Source organism: Mytilus trossulus, chromosome 7 (assembly GCF_036588685.1).
Source record: "Mytilus trossulus isolate FHL-02 chromosome 7, PNRI_Mtr1.1.1.hap1, whole genome shotgun sequence".
In the NCBI taxonomy this organism is placed as follows: Eukaryota; Metazoa; Mollusca; class Bivalvia; order Mytilida; family Mytilidae; genus Mytilus; species Mytilus trossulus.
This window is the reverse complement of record NC_086379.1, coordinates 33,755,635-33,776,801: the sequence shown is the minus strand read 5'-3', so window position 1 is coordinate 33,776,801 and position 21,167 is coordinate 33,755,635. Positions and strand designations below refer to the sequence as shown.

The 21,167-nt window shown below is 34.8% G+C and overlaps 4 protein-coding genes across 4 annotated transcripts; 2 read left to right on the top strand and 2 right to left on the bottom strand.

Moving 5' to 3' along the window:
* Positions 1-1,314: 1,314 nt before the first annotated feature.
* On the bottom strand, positions 1,315-2,391 carry LOC134726355 (uncharacterized protein F54H12.2-like). The gene has a single exon (XM_063590753.1). It carries the CDS (start codon positions 2,389-2,391, stop codon positions 1,315-1,317), a length of 1,077 nt encoding a protein of 358 aa, XP_063446823.1.
* A 917-nt stretch (positions 2,392-3,308) lies between these two features.
* Positions 3,309-4,478, bottom strand: LOC134726354 (uncharacterized). The gene has a single exon (XM_063590752.1). It carries the CDS (start codon positions 4,476-4,478, stop codon positions 3,309-3,311), a length of 1,170 nt encoding a protein of 389 aa, XP_063446822.1.
* A 5,482-nt stretch (positions 4,479-9,960) lies between these two features.
* Positions 9,961-11,902, top strand: LOC134726353 (uncharacterized). Its single transcript, XM_063590751.1, has 2 exons — positions 9,961-10,130; positions 10,624-11,902. Exons 1-2 carry the CDS (start codon positions 9,961-9,963, stop codon positions 11,900-11,902), a joined length of 1,449 nt encoding a protein of 482 aa, XP_063446821.1.
* Positions 11,903-16,066: 4,164 nt separating this feature from the next.
* On the top strand, positions 16,067-16,555 carry LOC134726351 (uncharacterized protein F54H12.2-like). Its single transcript, XM_063590750.1, has one exon. The coding sequence runs from the start codon at positions 16,067-16,069 to the stop codon at positions 16,553-16,555; it is 489 nt and encodes a 162-aa protein (XP_063446820.1).
* Positions 16,556-21,167: the final 4,612 nt, after the last annotated feature.

Here is a 21,167-nt window from a genome sequence, read left to right as displayed (position 1 = left end):
CCTGCTGATATGATCCCACTACTATAGGGGGTTTTTGGACCCCCCAAAAAGAAATTAAGACCCCCAAGTTATATAATCTTACATAATCTCAAATGACATAATATCATGATGTCATGACGTCATACATTTTATAGCACCCATACATTAATGCTGACTCATCCTAATCTTTATCACCCATGTTCCTATCATGAATTCATGACGTCATATATTTTATAGCACCCATATATTAATGCTGACTCATCTTTTTATAGCACCCATTGACGTCATACATGAGTTAAAAAAAAATTGTGTCACCTAACTCGAAGTCTAATTGGTACATAAGAATAACCCCCAATGGCGTCATGTATTATATGATGACTCATCATAACGCTGTAATCGTGTCATCTAACCGCTGGCTAATTGTAACATATGCAATACACAATATAAATTTAAGCCCCCCTACATATAACCCTTAGGTTAATTTTAACATTTGGAACTACAGTATAAATTGGACTCCCACAACATTAATTCAAGCAATGACGACGAAAACTAGATATTAATAGGTAAGTAATGAGAAATATTATTCATGCTGTCTTCAACAGGGAGAAAAAAACAAGAATATATGTATTTATGTATTTATTTAAAGCTGTTTAAAATATGATTTGACAAAGTCATCGTTTACATAAAAATTTTCCGAAAAAAACATATCATATACATTATTGATAGAAATGTTAAAACAAATTCTCATTATTGCAAAAAAAACAACATAAAGTCCACAAATATCAGACGAATTAGATTGAACTTGTTTCGGAATAGAAATACACTTGTCCTTGTTACTGTTGTTTTCAATAAATCTCACAAGGTCTTTACTGTAGGTTCCAGGGTCTTTTCCAAGACTATCAAAATATTCTGATGTTGATGTATTATAGAAAATAACGCATATCCAGTGTTTTCCTGGATTGGGAAATGGATCTGTATTAATGATATATAGTTGTGGAAAATGTTTAATGATTGCATCGGGGAGTACATTTACCGCTGTAATGTTAATCACTGTTTCATTTAAACCTTTCAATGTTCTTAGTAGCTTTGACAACTGTTCTGTATTCATGGTTCCACTATCTTGATGTCTCTTGTCTCGTCACAAGTTAAAATGGCTTGGGATTGATAATAGCACAGACAATTTATAATCTCTGATGTAGCCGATCCGAATCTGATTTCTAAGCGTGCATTACCGTGTTTCACTAAATTCAGATAATCTTCCTGAAAATCACATGGATCTAAAGAGAACACAATGAATGTGTATCCTTTACCAAAGTCTGCTAATGATATGTTCAATCACATGTCTTTAAGCCATTTATCACTGATTTCGAAAAGTCTAACGTATGCTGCTGCGTAATTTCTGTTTACTCCAAAATCCAAACTCAATGGAGACCCATAAACCTCCACGCCATTCACTTTCATAGTAACGTTTGTCATGTTGAAATGTTGAAAATTAAACGGATTAGCAGTATAATCTCCATTTGCAGCTTTTTGGGAAACTAGCCCAATTACTACTTTTGATGGAAGAGCTTTCGGAAACATTGCATCCCAAAAAAAATCAGTTGACCCCTTAGGAATTACATTTTGTATAACGTGACTTCTAGTGATCATGTATTGGGCTGGTGATTTTTGTATTTCGTTTCGATGGTTCATTATAACTCCCGGGTCCAATTTGACTCTCGCGGTTCTATAAAACACATCCAAAATTTTGACTTTGTAACTTGGCGAAATTTCTTCAGACATGAGTAGAAAGGGAACATTTGATCTGAAAAGTTTCATGTAGATATCGACACCACTTATAAGATATTTATCCAGTTGAAGTGCATCTTCCAATAAATTTCCTTCTAACTCGAATACTCTTGAATCTTGTGTAAATTGCATTCTGTTAACTATACCGGAATTGAGACTCACAGAGTCCATAGGGTCATCGTTTTTCATGAAGAGTTGGCTTTGAAGTTGTGAATTCTGGTCATCGTTTCCAGAAGAAAGTATCGTCTTGAAATAGGCTTTCCAAGGATAATTGTTGGAATTTATTGATATAAGCTTATTGTTCATGTAAATATCAATGTGTGAAAACATACTCTGCAACGGTAAATTAATGATACCTGTTTTTTCATCATCTACTAGTTTAGTTCCATCTGATTTTAAAATTTGCATTTTGACATATAGACGACTTTTTCTTAAATCTATATAATCATTTCCAGCTCCAGAAACAACTATTTCTATGGGGGTAGAATCATTGATTAAATTCGAAATAGGTCGTTCTTCCGTGTATGTTACTTTTTCAACAGCTACTTGATTAGGAGGAGATGCAAAAATAGATAATTCCTGAGGTTGTCCAATATCCTTATTATCCCCGCTCAAAAAAGACATGATTACTTCTTTCTCTTTTTGATATTCCACACACTATCAGAATAATCGTTTCTGATTTTCCTTTTGAAAGTTTTTTTCTTTTTTCAGTTTAGATGTTGACTGCTTGTTCGATTTTTTTCTACTGACTATTTTATGTTTCCTTGACCGTTTTATATGTTTCTGTATCTTAACATGTGGTTTAGCCGTTTCTGTTTTCATTTGTGAAAATGCTCTCTCTTCTGCAGCAGCAACTGGTGACACCATAGTCGTAGGGCCCTGCATCGGCTCAGTCTCCTCCACAGCATTTGCGTTAACAGGAATCATGTAGGAACCCCTATATCTGCCATGTAAACCACGCCCTGTCTGATTTATTCTTTTACTGTTTTTGTATTTGTATGGATTAAAATTTCTGTTTACCATATTTTTATAAAATTTCTCCCACATACTAGGATCTGTTACATATGTCAAACTGTTCATCTTAAAGGACAAAAGGAAACTTTTTAAAATGAAGTGTCAGTGTAACCGGCTGTTTGAGAAATGAAGCAAATACTCCTTTATCATCTGTTATATATACATGGATATGTTCCATTGAGCCTGTTCGAACAGGGATGTAATAAGGATTGTAAAATATCATATTGCGTTGATTTCTTCTCTCAAATTGTACTCTTCTAAGTAATGGTTGCTCGTTGTTTCCTATAAAACTTTGTTGACACATATCCGAAAAAATAAATAATGATTTGTGTAAGTCAACTTGTTCGGTAGAAGTAAACTCCGTTAGTGCCACAACCCAATATCCATCTAACTGTATTGTTCTATTCAATTTGACTCTGAAATTAAAAGTTTGATTATCGGAAAATAAGTCAATCCCGTCTGCTGAAGAGACAACAATTCTCAGACTCATCTTGAATACACAATGACCGAATAACGAATGAAACTGTCTATTTGAATTCTTTTACTTCATCCTTGGATACCCACGAGTTAAATTTAGAAGGCCATCCCAACCATTTAACTAAAACTTGGTCCTTCCCCGCTATCTTTCTTTTCTTGGTAATTTTTTCAATTTTATATAGTTCATTATCAGATTTTTCTATTTTCTGAAGTTCATTTCGGTAAAATGTTCCTTCAATTCTATCACCTAAGGCATCAAATAAAACATAAATGTCAAGATTATCTCTTTTAAATCTTTTTGAAATCGTAAAATATTCCAATGTCCAATTTTCCTGATATCCTTTCTCGAATACTCTTTTTAGTTGAGAAACTCTGACGTGATCACCCAAATTAAATTTATAGAAAGGTCGTTTCTTCTTCTTGGATTTTGTCATTTTTATTGGTTTTTGGTTTTTTTGCTCTGTCGTTTTCTTTGGTTTTTTATTTTTTTGCCTTGCTAGGTATTGGACGTACCGAATTTCATCCTCATTTTTTTTCGTCACCGAAGTTGGTGTTGCACCTCCTAACGACTGATGTGGAGTATTATTATAACTAGTTACCAGATCCTGAAGTACATCTATATATTTGTACGTTTGGTTTTCCATGAAATAGGAATATATACGATTTTTTAACGTTCTGATAACTCTTTCCGCATAGTTACTCTTTATCTGAGAGTTATGGGTGTAAAAAACATGAATCCCTGTTTTCTTCAAATATTGTTTTACACTCGCTTTGAACTCTCCTCCCTGATCGAAACGAATAGTTGATGGTCTTCTGTTACTTTGATTAAAAATAGATTTTAATGCCGTTGCAACTGTAGTGCTTTTTTTATCCTTTAACGGTCTGACTATTAGATACCTGGAAAATATATCTATCAGTATCAGTAAAAATTTGTATTTATTGTATTTCGATACATTTTCCATGGATGCGAGGTCACCGTCCCATTGCGCATCGATACCAGACACGATTACCCTATTTCTTTTAAACTTTTTTCTAGTAGGTCTCTGAACACTATAAGTATCTATTTTGGCTAAAATTCTTTTAACGCTGCCGCGACCTATGTCAAACTTCCCATCTTTTTGAATTATTTTATAAAGTTTATCAGGACCGGCAAATGCTGCAGGATGACTGGGGTCAGTCCATATTTTTCTGATGTAATCTTCTTTTTGTTTTTTACTCATTTTCATTAGCCCATTCAAGAGTCACCAACGTAATGGATGTTATACCAATGAATCACGTATTAAATATGTTTTTATACCTTTCATGTTAATACTCGTTTTATGATTTGATTTTTTTTTAAATCGTTTTTTTTTTTTTTTTGGTTTTTTTTACTCATTTTCATGAGCCCATTCAAGAGTCACCAACGTAATTAATGTTATACCAATGAATCACGTATTAAATATGTTTTTAAACCTTTCATGTTAATACTCGTTTTATGATTTGATCTTTTTTTTTTTAAATCTGGAATGGGAATGTCTCACATACCAAAGTGCTACCTCCTATCGGGATAGCTCGAGAAGGAGAGAATAAAAAAAAAAAAAACACATAACGCCTGATGAATCGATGTATAATTTAATAATGCATATATATATATATATATAATATACGGTATATAATATACGGTTCTTTTCTTTACACAACTCAATTAGCAATTTCAGGAATCCCCTCTTGTTTGTCTAGAAGTGGTGGTAGTGGTAAAGTGTCGTTTTCATCCTCTGGGACGGGATGGTCTTCATCAGTTTCCGGGAAGGGATTACATTCTTTACAGGCCAAAATACCCATTTCGTTGTCGTGGGTAAACTCACAGATGACACCACTATTCAATTCTGGTACGAAATCTATCATCAAATCCATTACATAACAGAGACGTTCCCATTTAAACTTATTCAAGGCTACACCGCGTTTTGTAGCGACTGCTTTAGGTGCATCTTGAGGCCTCCAAAAATGTCTAATATCTACAGTAGGGAATTCTGGATTTATTGTAATGTATACACCACCTCCTAGATGAATCAAATCTTCTTCTTCAAGTTTGCCATCAAGTCCGTTTTTAAACTTTAGGTCGATCTCATCTTTCTTAGATTTTAACATCAGCCATCTGGAGAGCGTAAGACTCGCACCTTGTTTAGTTGGAAATTTCTTAGATCCTTTTGTCATGTATTTGCGAATGTGAATGTAAATACAGCCTTTATAGTCGTTGGCAACGACATAGCAGTCTCCCTCGAGATGTAACATACATCTTCCTTCGTAGCTTTTTTCAGTATCGTCTTCTTGATTTTGCTCCGAATCTGTCAAATATCTAAGTAACTGTGTCTGTTCAGTTTTTATTAATGTCAACCTCAATTGATTTAATGATATACGCTGAATGAAAATCTGTAACAGCTCCTTTACCATTATAGACTTTGAATCATATTTTAGCAGCCTGCTTGCATCATCATCGGAAATCATTCTCTGTTCCTTTAGATACCTAATAATAGGGACAGGTTTCATTTGTGTCGTTAAAACGTCTTCAGCTTTTCCTATTACACGTTCGGCTTTGATATGTTCAAAATGATCACTTCGTGCTGTATCTTCATGGTCGTGTTTTCCGCAAACATTGACAAAACCACCTCTGGAATCGTTGTAAAAAAATGAATCGTGCGAATAGTATTCGGAATAGCAACCGCATCTGTATTCGGTACGTTCTCTATCGAATCCCATCATGTTATACCCTGAGTATGAAAATACTGTCATGAAACAAAATATTTATACGTTATTTTACTTTTTCAACATGACCAATCGCGAACGAGTAGGGGATGAAATACCTCTGCTAAAAGGCATGGCAAATCGATCTGGGTGCTTAAATTCTTAAATGGTTTGTCATCATGACGCAGCAGAAAAAAATAGGGTCTATAAATTATATGCATTGATTTTTTTTTAAAAATATTGATATTAAACATGATCTTTTTAGTTTGTTTGTTTGTTACAGAAAAAAATAAGGGAAATGAGCCAGAAATATCCAAGTTTGTCGGATTTCGTAAGTACCATTGCTTCCTTACCGGAACTCCGCCAATGGGCAGAAGAAAACTATCTAACGAGCCATCCTGTCATACAACAGCGAATAACAAATTTCATAACAAATATTTTACAGACCTTTACGGATGCAAACAGTTTAATCGTTTGGGCTATAGATAATCTACTTTTGACGAACCAATTAGTGATAGACAGACTCACATATCTACAAACATGTAAACATTGCGGCATAAAAATCGATCTTCCATCCAAATTACGGGAACATCAGACAGTACACGAATCGGTAAATAATCAAATAGTCAGTTATCCTCCACAAACAAGTAGGCAGAACCCCAACATCTCTATACTGAAAGCTTCTCGCACACCAGAGGTGCAAACAAAGCAGACCAACCATTTGGGTGAGTCCAGTCAAAAGGGGTATGGGGCAACGGATGAATCGTTACCGTACATCTTTGAAAAAACAGGGGAAAAAATATTTTCTAAAAATTTGGCGAGAGAAACGACGTACAAAATCAAATTCAACGATCAATGGAAAGGGAAAAAGATGAGAGATATTTTGAAAGAAGTACGCGAAATGTTTGACGACGTTCTTAACAGAGCTCGAGGTAACAACGAGGGCGACCTCGGAAGAGTCATCGTAACTCACCCTGATCTCAACAATGCCATCGTTGTACCATTGGACAAATGGTCCAACATCGACTCTAACAGAGTTATGACAGCTGTGGAAAATGTCTTAAATAGCGAAGAAAATTTACCTTTGGATACGCAGATGAACGTCGTTGTTGGACGCATAGCCATACCAAGCGGTAGCGGGCGTACACTACCGATCATCAGATTAAATGGTCCGAATAGCTCTATAGCTCTGAAAAGATCCATGCTTCGGATATCCAACGACGACCATTTGTGTTTGGCCACTGCCGTGGGAAGGTGTTTTCTAAAACTGTGCGAAATGGTACACGGAGACAAATGGAAAAACGTAACCAAGAACGATCCCCCCTATATGAACACGTTCATGAAGGTCATAAAACATGGGATGACAACGAAGAGCTACTACAAGCATGTAGGTGATGGGAAGAAGTCCTACGGAAAAACAATGGCATTGACCTTGTGTAAAGAGGCCAACCTTTCAATCAATAAACCATTAACGATCAGAGACATCGACGCTCTAGAAGAGTTGCTTGAGGTCAATATTTTGGTTTTGTCTGCCAAACTTGGTAACAAGTTCTGTCGAGTCGCAAATAACCCAGACCGTAGAAATATTTACCTGTACCTTACCGAAAATTCCACCACAGACGGAGGAGGGCATTTCGACGGAATAGGTAGCATTAATGGATTTTTTGGATTCGGGTACTTCTGTGCTTCTTGTTTAATACCTTACAAAAACAAAGGGAGACACTCTTGCATAAATACGTGCGACGTATGTGGTAGCCAAAATTGCAAGTCAAGTGCAGACCAAAAGCAGTGCGTGTATTGCAATCGAACATGTCGCAATCAAGATTGTTACATTAGCCATCGCGAGAGGAAAGACACCAGAGGAAGGGACACAGAGAAGTCCATGTGCGAGAGATTTTATCAGTGTAGAACCTGCAAAAAAGTCCTCTGCAGACAAAAAAGAAGTCCGGAGGATCACAAGTGCGGTGAATGGAAATGCAAAAATTGTTTCGAATACCAATTCGGAAACCATTTGTGTTTTCAACGCCGGCAAAGAAATAGAGAGTCGACTACAGACGAACCTAGAAAATTTTTTTTTTTCGATTTTGAAACTACGCAAAACGAATTGATGGTTTGCACAGATGGCTACGCACCAAGAGTACCTTGTGGAAGACAATTTCCTATGAGAAATGGTATATGTGCACGTTCTGAGGCGGGTGAACCCAAAGCATCGTGTTCGGATGGACATGTACCAAGAGGTGTTGAAGTGAAATGTAATCTGGAGACAAGGTGTGATAAATGTCGTCTTTGCGTGAAATGCGATCAATCGTGGTGTGGACTAACGGAACACAAGGTAAACTTTGCCGTGCTGCAGTCTTCATGTGTCAAATGCCAGAACGAAGAATTGACCAAAGACTCGAAGTGTAACTCTTGTGGTAGCCGTTGCGACACATGTAGCGTCCTCCGAAAGAAATTAATACCGTTACCATGCGAGAACCGTTGTGGGTTTAGACAACGGGTATTTAGAGGGAACGACGTACCACAACAGTTTTGTTCGCATATCATGACTCCCTGTTATAAAAATACCGTGTTGATGGCACATAATGCCAAGGGATTCGATAACTATCCCATACTTAACTGTCTCCTGGACAATCACAGCGTCAAACCGAACAAAATTATTTTTGACGGTTCCAAAATCAACTACATGCACGTTTCTAAAGGACTGGATCTGACCTTCCTAGATTCGCTTAATTTCATTCAAATGAAACTCTCCAAAATACCAGAATGTTTTGGTTTGAGAGAGGTGACGAAAGGTTATTTTCCGCATTTGTTTAACACACAGGAAAATCAATCGTATCGAGGTCCGTATCCCGATGAAAGTTATTACGGAATCGAAAACATGTCTGGGAAGGATGTCCAGAAATTCCGGGAATGGTATGCGTCTAAGCAAAATGCCATTTTTGACTTTCAATCGGAAATGTACGACTACTGTGTCTCCGACGTAGATATTTTACGACGTGGTTGCATGAAATTTCGTCAGTTAATGATGGAGGTCACGTCGGAGAGAAAATTAAACGCAAATGGTGAAATGGTAACTCAAAGGGAAGGTATAGACCCCTTTGATTACGTTACGATAGCCTCTGCGTGTCAAGCAATTTACCGGGAATTGTTTTTGGACGAGGAATATGAAACTCGCCTTATAGACAGACGAAACAATGAGACTGTAAGGTGTCAAACGAAATTTGATGAAAACAACGTTGTACATTTCAAAATACCTGAAGGTGATTGGGTGACTAAAGATACGATAGATTCTGACAGATATGGTAAACCGACGACTGTCTTCCTCAAAACCCCTCTTGCGTTGGTCCCTTCGCAAGGTTACGTATCGAGAGACAATTTTAGCAAGATATCAATTCAATGGTTAGAATGGACCATGGAATCCGCCAGACGAAAAGATGGTCAACCGACGATTCATATTCAACATGCTCTAAATGGAAGAGGAGAACATAGAGTACAGGGTACGAATTACAGATTGGACGGATATGAAGAACGAGGTACAAGAAGGATAGCATACGAATTTCACGGTGAGTTTGTTTGTTTGTTTGTTTGTTTGTGTGTGTGTGTGTGTGTGTGTGTGTGTGTGTGTGTGTCTGTGTGTGTGTGTGTGTGTGTGTGTGTGTTTAAGATGTGTTGAAGACCGCGGCGGCGGCGGCGGCGGCGGCGGCGCGCGCGCGCGCGCCCGCGGTCTTCGAGTCCGCGGCGCGGTCTTATTTTTTTTTTCTTTTTTAATTTTTTTCTTTTTTAATTTTTTTCTTTATTTTATTTTTTTCCAAAGGATGTCGTTTCCATGGTTGTCCGTCCTGTTTTCCACACGAAAGAACACGTACCACCGATCCTCTCACCAAACACTCTCTCAACGAACTATACTACCTTACCAAAAACAAAGAAACGGAATTAAAACGTCGAGGGTACGAATACGTCAGTGTCTGGGAACATGAGTTTATGGAACAACTACAGCAAGATGAGGAAATTAGAGCTTATGTGTCTTCTATCGAGGTAACTGATCGCCTTGACCCGAGAGACAGTTTTTTCGGGGGAAGAACAAATGCCATAAGATTGTACCATGAAACCACGGAACCTGGGGAGACGATTGAATATTACGATTTTACGAGGTAAAAAATACCTAATCAGAGACTTATAATTTTTTTTTTACCCGCGTTTCGTCTATATATATAATATATAATATAAGACTCCATAAGTGACGCTAGAAGCGGAAATAATTGAAAAGACCAAAAAAAAAAAAAAAAAAAAAAAAAAAAAAAAAAGGCAAAGTTGATGAAACCATTGTGGACCAAAAAAAAATCCAAAAAGGGTTGTGTGGCTACAGTAATCTGTGTCTGAAGGTAGAAAAATCCTTAGTATTTTTGAATAATGTATAGTTTTCAAATCAAACAGTAAATTTATTTTTTTTTAAAAATGACAATAGCATTATTGATATTTCATGTTAACGTGTTGACTATACTCGACTGGTGATAAACTATTAACTCATATTCACACACACCCCTTTATCTTTAAAAGAGTTTTTAAGTTGGTAAATAAAAAAAATAAAAAAAAATTATAACCTATATGTCTGTAACCTTATCTCCTTTTTTCTTTTTCTTACAGTTTGTATCCTAGCGTTAATAAATATGCAAAATATCCTATCGGACATCCAACCATTGTCACGTCCAATTTCTCCGATCTCTCACATTATTTCGGTATCGCAAAGGTGAAAGTTCTTCCACCGAGACGTCTGTACCATCCTGTTTTACCGTACTTATCGAACGGAAAATTAAAGTTTCCTTTATGTAAACAATGTGCAGAGACAGAAAATCAGCGTAGTTGTATATGTACAGATTCAAACAGATCTATGATAGGAACTTGGTGTACACCGGAGTTAGAATTGGCTCGTTCAAAAGGGTATCGAATACTCAAAATTTATGAAATATATGATTTCGCAGAAACCAAAATCTACGACAGACAAACAGGGAAAGGTGGTCTTTTTGACGGGTATGTTAATTTGTTTTTGAAATTAAAACAGGAAGCTTCCGGATTTCCCTCAGAGTGTGAAACGGAACAACAAAAGATGGATTACATAGCAGACTATGCCCAAAAGGAAGGAATTCTCTTGGATTACGATCAAATAAGAAAAAATCCAGGTCTTCGTAGTCTCGCCAAAATTTGTTTGAATAGTTTTTGGGGAAAGTTTGGACAACGGTTAAACATGAAACAGACCACATTTTTTACCGAAAATGAAGCCGACAAATTCTTTCAGTTACTTTCAGATCCAAAAAAGGACGTAAGGGACTTTCACATCATCAATAAAAATACTGTACAGACGGAACATTTCGATTACCCGTCTTTCATACCTATAGACTACAAAACCAACGTGTTTATTGCCTCTTTTACCACTTGTTGGGCTAGAATTAGTCTCTATAAAGTACTCGAGAAGACGGACGAGAACACTCTTTACGTTGACACTGATTCCGTCATATTTGTAGATAGAAACAAACAAATCACAAATACACTACCGATAGGAAACTACTTGGGTGAACTGACCAACGAAATTTCGACTGAAGACGGGTATATTACTCATTTCGTATCCGGTGGTCCTAAAAATTACGCCTACAGGATGGTATCAGGAAAGAAAAAGTGTAAAGTAAGAGGATTTTCTCTCCAAACTAAAGCGAATGAAGAGCTTATAAATTTTTCGGCGATTAGAGATATTGTAGTTGACAAAAACAGAAATTCGATCCTAACCACTAATCCCCGAAAAATTTCTAGACTTGGTTGCAAACGAAAATTGTATAACAGACCAGAGCAAAAAGAATACAAAATGGTGTACACCAAGAGACGGCTCTTGAATGACTTTAGTACTTTACCGTTTGGTTATTGTAGCGAATAAATAAAAAACTTGTCAATTTCTATTGTTTTATTATAACTATTTTACACAGATAAAAAAAAAAAAAAAATAGAGTCAATACGGTATCCATTTTACGTTTTTCTTTCTCCGTCTCGCATTTTTTATTTTAGGTGAGGGATGTTGAAGAACTCCAGGCGTGCCTGCATAATTATCATCATTTTTTTCAACAAATAAGCCGTTTCCAATTTGTGTTGAAACATCTACTGGAGGGTCAGATGAATATTTCATGTCTTCTTGATTGTCTTCATTAGCTGAAGGTTGCGATGCCAATAATTCTTCGTATTTTCTCTTTGCTAATAATATCAGTTCTTTAGCCATTATGATCGTGCTACAGAAATTCCAAAACAGGTCGTATTAAGAGTGGAATTATGTTTTGGTATCGGATCAGAATTTTCTTCTTCTTTTGACTACTCACCGACTTTGATCCCAGTCTGAAAACGATCGATTTAAACGGTTTTAAAGTGTTCACGTATTTCGTTTTGTTTGGAAACACTCCTTTATAAATGTTCAGAGCTATCTCAGAAAAAACTTCTATTTCTTCTTTACTAAGGTGTGATAAGACAGTCACTCTTTGCTTTTTGTTTGTCTTGTACAGAAACTTCAATAACACTGAGTTGGATCTCATACGACCGCTCATGTTTGTCAGCAAAAACAGAATTAAAAGTCAAGATGGGTTGGTGTCTATTTTATACAGGTCTGTAAACCACACAAGTATCGTTGGGGAAAATTCCCGTGCGTAACATAAACTTTTCTCTGTCCTCTCTTTGATTCGACAGGTCGACAAAAAGGTAGTTAAATCTTTCCCGAGTTGCCTTCCTATAAGAATCATTAAAATATTTTGTCATGCCAGGAAGTATCTGAGAGGCAAATGTTGTCAATTGACGCATATCTCGTGGATTACGAAACAAGACAAAATTAGCACAGTTCAGGGATATACTTTTCGAAAACTTCCCTGGCGGATACAAAGATTGAGAAATCAGCACCACTGATGCCTTTTTGTGGTGACTGGTTACAGAAAACAAATGCAATTGGTCGGAGGATTGCACAATTTTAGATACTAAATCATCGAGTATAATTAAAGCATGTTTCGTATTTAGGGTAAACTCGTCTATTTCCTGTTTGTCTGGTAGTCCTTCTTGAAAAGTTAAATTTGGAATATTCTGCATGTCGTCGAACAATGTCTGATACTCGGAATAAGCATACAAGATTCTATCTGGTGTTTCCGTAAACATTTTTGAAGCATTTTCGATGAGTTTTTTGGTGAACATCGATTTTCCAGATTGCGTCGGACCGGCAATATACATTGTTGTCGGGGAAGAAAAGGGGAGAAGCGTCTTTTCGTCACTCATAGCGATATCAGTCTGATCTATAGTTATACGATTATTTCCTATATATATATATTGCGAAAGCAAATTTACAGATCTAACATTGTTGGGTTGATGTTTAGACGAGTTGTATATATATATATATATATACACACATAAAAGTCTATATACACACATAAAAGTATATAGTACATGAAAATTCCACCAGGTTCTCTTTTATCATTGTCCTATTCTTGCTCTTGCGTTGCTTATAGATTTGTCAATATGTGGTATCAACCTTTTTAAATATTCATATTGATTTGTGTTCAGAAAGAATCCTTTGATTGTAGGTCTATCATTAAGATACATTCGGACATCAACTCTGATGTCTGCTTGATAGGTACATATTGTGACATAGTAATGTCCTGGTAATTGAAATTGTTTCATGTAAGTACACAAACTAAAATTTTGTTGTTGGTCCAAAGAGTCGGTAGTGAATAATGAAATACAATCAGTTCTGTTTTGAGAATTGTCACAAGCATAAATATGATGAGTCATTGCCAAAGTAGCACTCATTATAGATAAAAGTACCAAAATTCCTGTCATTTTCAAAATGTCGAAATGAATGTCATAGTTCCTAAACAAAGAACTTATACTAGATCTCATGCTCGAGTGTGAGTATGCCATAGGAATGGCCAAACTGTCAGTTTCCTCTTCAACAATTTTTTCCATTTTGATGTGTCCTGAACAAAACTCTAATTCATTATGATAAAAAAAAATGTTACTAAGGTTATTATTAAGGACACAAGTAATGACATCACGTGTATTAATGTGGTCTTTTTGTTGTCTATGTTTTCAAAAAAAAAGGTCTAAAAGTGAACAACAGCCTTCATATCTCTTACGAAAAAAAATCTAAACCTTTTTTACCACAAATTAAGACCCTCCTCCCCTGACATCAACAGCTGCTTAGTGAAAAGAAAAACATTTAATAAACATTTTTATTATTTGGAACAGTAATTATAACAAAATATACAACAACAACAACAAAAACACAAAAAAAAGTATTTAAACTGATCATATTAAATCAACTTAACATTAATAGTGTATTAAAACATTCAAACAAAAACAATGATATCAAAGTGTTCTTGATATGGGATATATTTCAGTTCTTTCAATAACATTTCACATCTGGAATTTGTAGTAAAACATCAGAGGCATTAAATAAGGTACATAATGTCATAATCTGTATAAAATGCAGTAGTTTAAACAATAACAGTGTATAAATTTTATATAACAAAAGTGGCAACAACATTGATTTTTGTCCAAAAAAAAAGAAATGAGGTAGTTTAATAATAATGGTGTATAAAATTTTATAAAAACATAATAATAATAACATCATAAGTATAAAACTAGACAATAAAAAAATTATCAATGATCTACATTATAAAAGAAATGCATCTATAACAAATATTAAAAAAAAAGTATTGTTCAAATAAGCACCATAAGTATTATTTTTTTTTTCAAATAATAAGTAGAACTACATAATATGGACACATATAATGAGCAAACATACAGCTATTATTTAGTGTTGTATTTAAAATAAATTTATCACAGTTTATAGGCACATATAAACATGATACGTGATATTTATGAAAAAGTAAAAAAAGGGGGGTATACATGTTTTAAGATTTCTATAAGTTTACCTAATTTATGATGTATTGTAATAATGCTATTAATGGCACATATATTGAGTGTTTTGTAAATAAAATTCATTGGCACAAATACAAAATGACTAGTTATTAATTGAATATCTAAATTAAAAACAAAAATTTAGATTTAACAGTGTAAAAAATAACTACATCTACTGTAAATTAAATCTAGTAAAAATGACTGACATTTTTTTTTTCTAAACTTCATATCTAAATTAAAAAAAAAAAAAAAACAACTACAACAAAATCTAGATTCAACAATGGGATTAAATGCTACATCTACTGTAAATCTAATCTAATAATAATGACAGACATGCTTTTCTAAACCCTAATGAATATAAAAGTTGACAATAAAACAAACATATTTTAGAATTTGTAGTCTAAACCTTCATGAATATAAAAATTGGCAACAAAACAACCCATTTGGAATTGTAGGCTAAACCTTCATGGACATAAAAATTGACAACAAAACAACCTATGTGGAATTGTAGTCTAAACATTCATGAAAATAAAAATTGACAACAAATCAGCCTATTTGGAATGTGTAGTCTAAACCTTGAGTAGTAGTATTTCTGATTTTTTTGTTGTTGCTATTTTTCTTTCTTGAACAAACTGATGCACTAAAAAATATTCAGACAATTATGGTCTTTTTTTATCCAAAGAAATAAAAAAAAAATAATTCAAAAGTTATGATTTTTTTTCTGACTTTGATTCAAAATGTCCAAGTAATTTTTTTTTACAAATTAATTTCCTCAAACATGATCTTTTTTTTTGTTTTGGTTCTTGTTCTACTGGCAATGGGAGATATTGACATCAATTCAATTGGTGATGCAGAAGGTTCAGGTGATTCCTCTTGGTCATTGATATGAAATACTGTAGGTGGTGATGGTAGTGTATCATGTTTTGGGCTTGATGACTGTGGTGGCGTGTAGATGCTACGATTGAATGGTTCAGGCGTGCTAATATTTCCCTGTGCTGATGGTGTTTGGGATGATTCCATACTTAAATATGAGGACTGCATGGTCTGGCTATAAAGATGTGAATTTGTGGTAGAATTAAGGCTTCTAAGCAGTGGTAAGTATTGGTTCTGTTGTTTTCGCAGTTGAAGAATAAGTTTCATTAAGGCAGCTACAATGAAAACACTGAAAACTACGAAAGCTCTTCCATCAAAAGTAGTAATTGGGCTAGTTTCCCAAAAAGCTGCAAATGGAGATTATACTGCTAATCCGTTTAATTTTCAACATTTCAACATGACAAACGTTACTATGAAAGTGAATGGCGTGGAGGTTTATGGGTCTCCATTGAGTTTGGATTTTGGAGTAAACAGAAATTACGCAGCAGCATACGTTAGACTTTTCGAAATCAGTGATAAATGGCTTAAAGACATGGGATTGAACATATCATTAGCAGACTTTGGTAAAGGATACACATTCATTGTGTTCTCTTTAGATCCATGTGATTTTCAGGAAGATTATCTGAATTTAGTGAAACACGGTAATGCACGCTTAGAAATCAGATTCGGATCGGCTACATCAGAGATTATAAATTGTCTGTGCTATTATCAATCCCAAGCCATTTTAACTTGTGACGAGACAAGAGACATCAAGATAGTGGAACCATGAATACAGAACAGTTGTCAAAGCTACTAAGAACATTGAAAGGTTTAAATGAAACAGTGATTAACATTACAGCGGTAAATGTACTCCCCGATGCAATCATTAAACATTTTCCACAACTATATATCATTAATACAGATCCATTTCCCAATCCAGGAAAACACTGGATATGCGTTATTTTCTATAATACATCAACATCAGAATATTTTGATAGTCTTGGAAAAGACCCTGGAACCTACAGTAAAGACCTTGTGAGATTTATTGAAAACAACAGTAACAAGGACAAGTGTATTTCTATTCCGAAACAAGTTCAATCTAATTCGTCTGATATTTGTGGACTTTATGTTGTTTTTTTTGCAATAATGAGAATTTGTTTTAACATTTCTATCAATAATGTATATGATATGTTTTTTTCGGAAAATTTTTATGTAAACGATGACTTTGTCAAATCATATTTTAAACAGCTTTAAATAAATACATAAATACATATATTCTTGTTTTTTCTCCCTGTTGAAGACAGCATGAATAATATTTCTCATTACTTACCTATTAATATCTAGTTTTCGTCGTCATTGCTTGAATTAATGTTGTGGGAGTCCAATTTATACTGTAGTTCCAAATGTTAAAATTAACCTAAGGGTTATATGTAGGGGGGCTTAAATTTATATTGTGTATTGCATATGTTACAATTAGCCAGCGGTTAGATGACACGATTACAGCGTTATGATGAGTCATCATATAATACATGACGCCATTGGGGGTTATTCTTATGTACCAATTAGACTTCGAGTTAGGTGACACAATTTTTTTTTTAACTCATGTATGACGTCAATGGGTGCTATAAAAAGATGAGTCAGCATTAATATATGGGTGCTATAAAATATATGACGTCATGAATTCATGATAGGAACATGGGTGATAAAGATTAGGATGAGTCAGCATTAATGTATGGGTGCTATAAAATGTATGACGTCATGACATCATGATATTATGTCATTTGAGATTATGTAAGATTATATAACTTGGGGGTCTTAATTTCTTTTTGGGGGGTCCAAAAACCCCCTATAGTAGTGATCCCTTCCTATAGACACCATACAAAGAGTCTCGATTGATCCATTTTTCACTTATAACATCATTTGTTTATATGACCCCTTCCTATAGACACAACAGAAAGAGTCTCTATTGATCCTTTTTTAACTTATAACATCACCTGCTGATATGACCCATTTCCTTAAGACACCTAAGAAAGTGTCTCTATAGAATCTCTCTTCACTTATAACATCACCTGCTGATATGACCCCTTCCTATAGACACCATAGAAAGTGTCTCTATTGATCCTTTCTTTACTTATAACATCACCTGCTGATATGACCCCTTCCTATAGACACCATAGAAAGTGATCTATTGATCCGTTCTTTACTTATAACATCACCTGCTGATATGACCCCTTCCTAGTGACACCATAGAAAAAGTCTCTATTGATCCTTTCTTTACTTATAACATCACCTGCTAATATGACCCTTTCCTATATACACCATGGAAAGTGTCTCTATTGATCGTTTCTTTACTTATAACATCACCTGCTGATATGACCCCTTCCTATAGACACCTAAGAAAGTGTCTCTATTGATTAAGTGTCTATAGGAAGGGGTCATATCAGCAGGTGATATTATAAGTAAAGAAAGGATCAATAGAGACACTTTCTATGGTGTCTATATCGAGGGATCATATCAGCAGGTGATGTTATAAGTGAAGAAAGGATCAATACAGACACTTTCTATGGTGCCTTGAGGAAGGGGTCATATCAGCAGGTGATGTTATAAGTAAAGAAAGGATCAATAGAGACACTTTCTATGGTGTCTTTATCGAGGGGTCATATCAGCAGGTGATGTCATAAGTTAAGAAAGTATCAATAGAGACACTTTCTATGGTGTCTATATCGAGGGATTATATCAGCAGGTGATATTATAAGTAAAGAAAGGATTAATACAGACACTTTCTATGGTGCCTTGAGGAAGGGGTCATATCAGCAGGTGATGTTATAAGTAAAGAAAGGATCAATAGAGACACTTTCTATGGTGTCTTTATCGAGGGGTCATATCAGCAGGTGATGTCATAAGTTAAGAAAGGATCAATAGAGACACTTTCTATGCTGTCTATATCGAGGGGTCATATCAGCAGGTGATGTTATAAGTAAATAAAGGATCAATAGATACACTTTCTTTGGTGTCTTTATCGAGGGGTCATATCAGCAGGTGATGTAATAAATATAAAATGATCATTATAGAGACACTTTCTATTGTGTCTATATCGAGAGGTCACATCAGCAGGTTATGTTATAGGTAAAGAAAGGACCAATAGAGACACTTTCTATGGTGTCTATATCGAGGGGTCATATCAGCAGGCGATGTTATAAGTACATAAAGGATCAATAGGATCATTTCAGCAGATGATGTTTTAAGTAAAGGAAGGGTCAATAGAGACACTGTGTTTGGTGTCTACACGAAGGGGTCATATCAGCCGATGATGTTATAAGTACATAAAGGATCAATAGGATCATGTCAGCAGGTGATGTTTTAAGTAAAGGAAGGGTCAATAGAGACACTGTGTTTGGTGTCTACACGAAGGGCTCATATCAGCCGATGATGTTATAAGTAAAGAAAGGACCGAAAGAGAAACTTTATATATATATATGGTTCATCTTTCACAAAAAAATACAGAAAGAATTGAGTATAATTTTACAATATATTCATCATGTCTAGTGCAAAAAATATTTAACCACATCTCCATCATGGTGTCATCTTTTATCCCAATTTAATAGTGTTGCTTGTGAATAATGTTAAAGCGTCTACTTAAATTTAGCGGTATCCTTACCAATGGAAAAAAGCTAGGAAAGCATTTTGAATGATTAAGAAAACAATTGGATTGGATAAACCTTGTAAACTTATAGGAAACAATATTTGATTCATTAGTAAGTCCGATATTGCTGTATTGTAGTGATATTTGTGGGTTCACGCATATTTATTAGTTAGAAATATTGTCTATGGAGGAATATTCGGAAGTCTCTTATAATTAATTCGGAACATTTGTTCTTCTTATCTGTATAAGCTTCCTGCAATTAAGAGCACCTCTATACGGGGTTTTTAATATATTTAAAACATGGCAATAAAGAACATAATTTACACTGATCGCTAATTCACTTATTTGCTATATGATAATAAAATATATAGTTGAAAATCTATATAGAACAAAACGAAATAGCTATCCATACGTATAATTTTAAAAGTATATTAATGATTCAAAACATGGACACCTCAGCCTTCCAAAAATTCATGAGAAATCATAAATGCATGTAATGAGTTATTGCGAACTGGTAAACTAGTATGATACAATGTACATTAATTAATGTTCCTTACGACCGATCATCAATATAGGTGTAACTCTCCCAAGAAATGGATTGAGATTGGGAAATTAATTGACCTAATATAAAACCATTATTGAAGAGGCATAACTTTTGAATTCTAGGTACAACAGATTTCATTAATAAGATAGAGTCACACAAGATAAAAAGGGAATGCATTCTAATTGCCTATGATGTAACGTAAATGTACTCAAATATGATCGTAAATAAAAGAAACGGTTATCAATGCAGTAGAATTAATTGATACACAAGAATATCCTTTAAAGATTCAAAAAAGGTTTAACTGTATTTGATAAAATATTTCTTAGAAACAACGAATTTGGGTATAATGCACAGTTATACAAACAAGTTATTAGAGCGCTCATGGGTGGTAGATTTTCACCATTACGCACATATCTTCACATTTCTGTCCTATTGATAAATATCTTCGATAAGTTCCAATGGAAAGAAAAATTCAAATTACATTGTCAATATAGAGATGACGGTTTTACCATCTTCACAGGCAAAAACGAGCAAGTAGAAGATTTCTTTAACATAGCGTATGACATTGACCCTCTTCCAAGTTCACATGATGAGGTAGTAGTTGGAGGACTCGTGAAAAGGGACCCCTGGCTGCTGCATTATGGGCAACACACATAATTTACCAAAAACGGAGTAAATTCTAGAGATTTTTTTTCCGGATGTCTGTTGAAGGGACCGCCATAATAATCGAATTATCCTGCTACTGATGTGATTATAATTTTATAATATTTGGTAATCATGCTTGCCAATGAGAGAACTTTTCAATGAATATGGCGTTGAATATTTAGTCGAAGCAAAGTAAGCTTAATGACCTCAAATTGAATAGTGTCAAATTGCTGGCATTTTTTTTATACTAAACAATCGAAAACAGACACGATAATAGGCAAAAAAAAAAAAACATGCTCCTGATTTCGGACAGGTATAATACATGTGTAAGCAGCAAATTGAATGTATTAGCTGGATCCATACCCATTTCTAATGTGGAACATGGTTATTACGGCATAAAACAAAGATTAGGAAGTAGCTTTTGTCTTATTGGTAGGAATTAACATTCCACATTCTATGAAATAAAATAATCGTACTTTAACGTTTAATCCCGCTGCAAATGTTTGCAGCTGTCCTTAGTGTGGATTCTGATGTACAGTAGTTATCATCTTATGAAGTTCATCGGTTAGT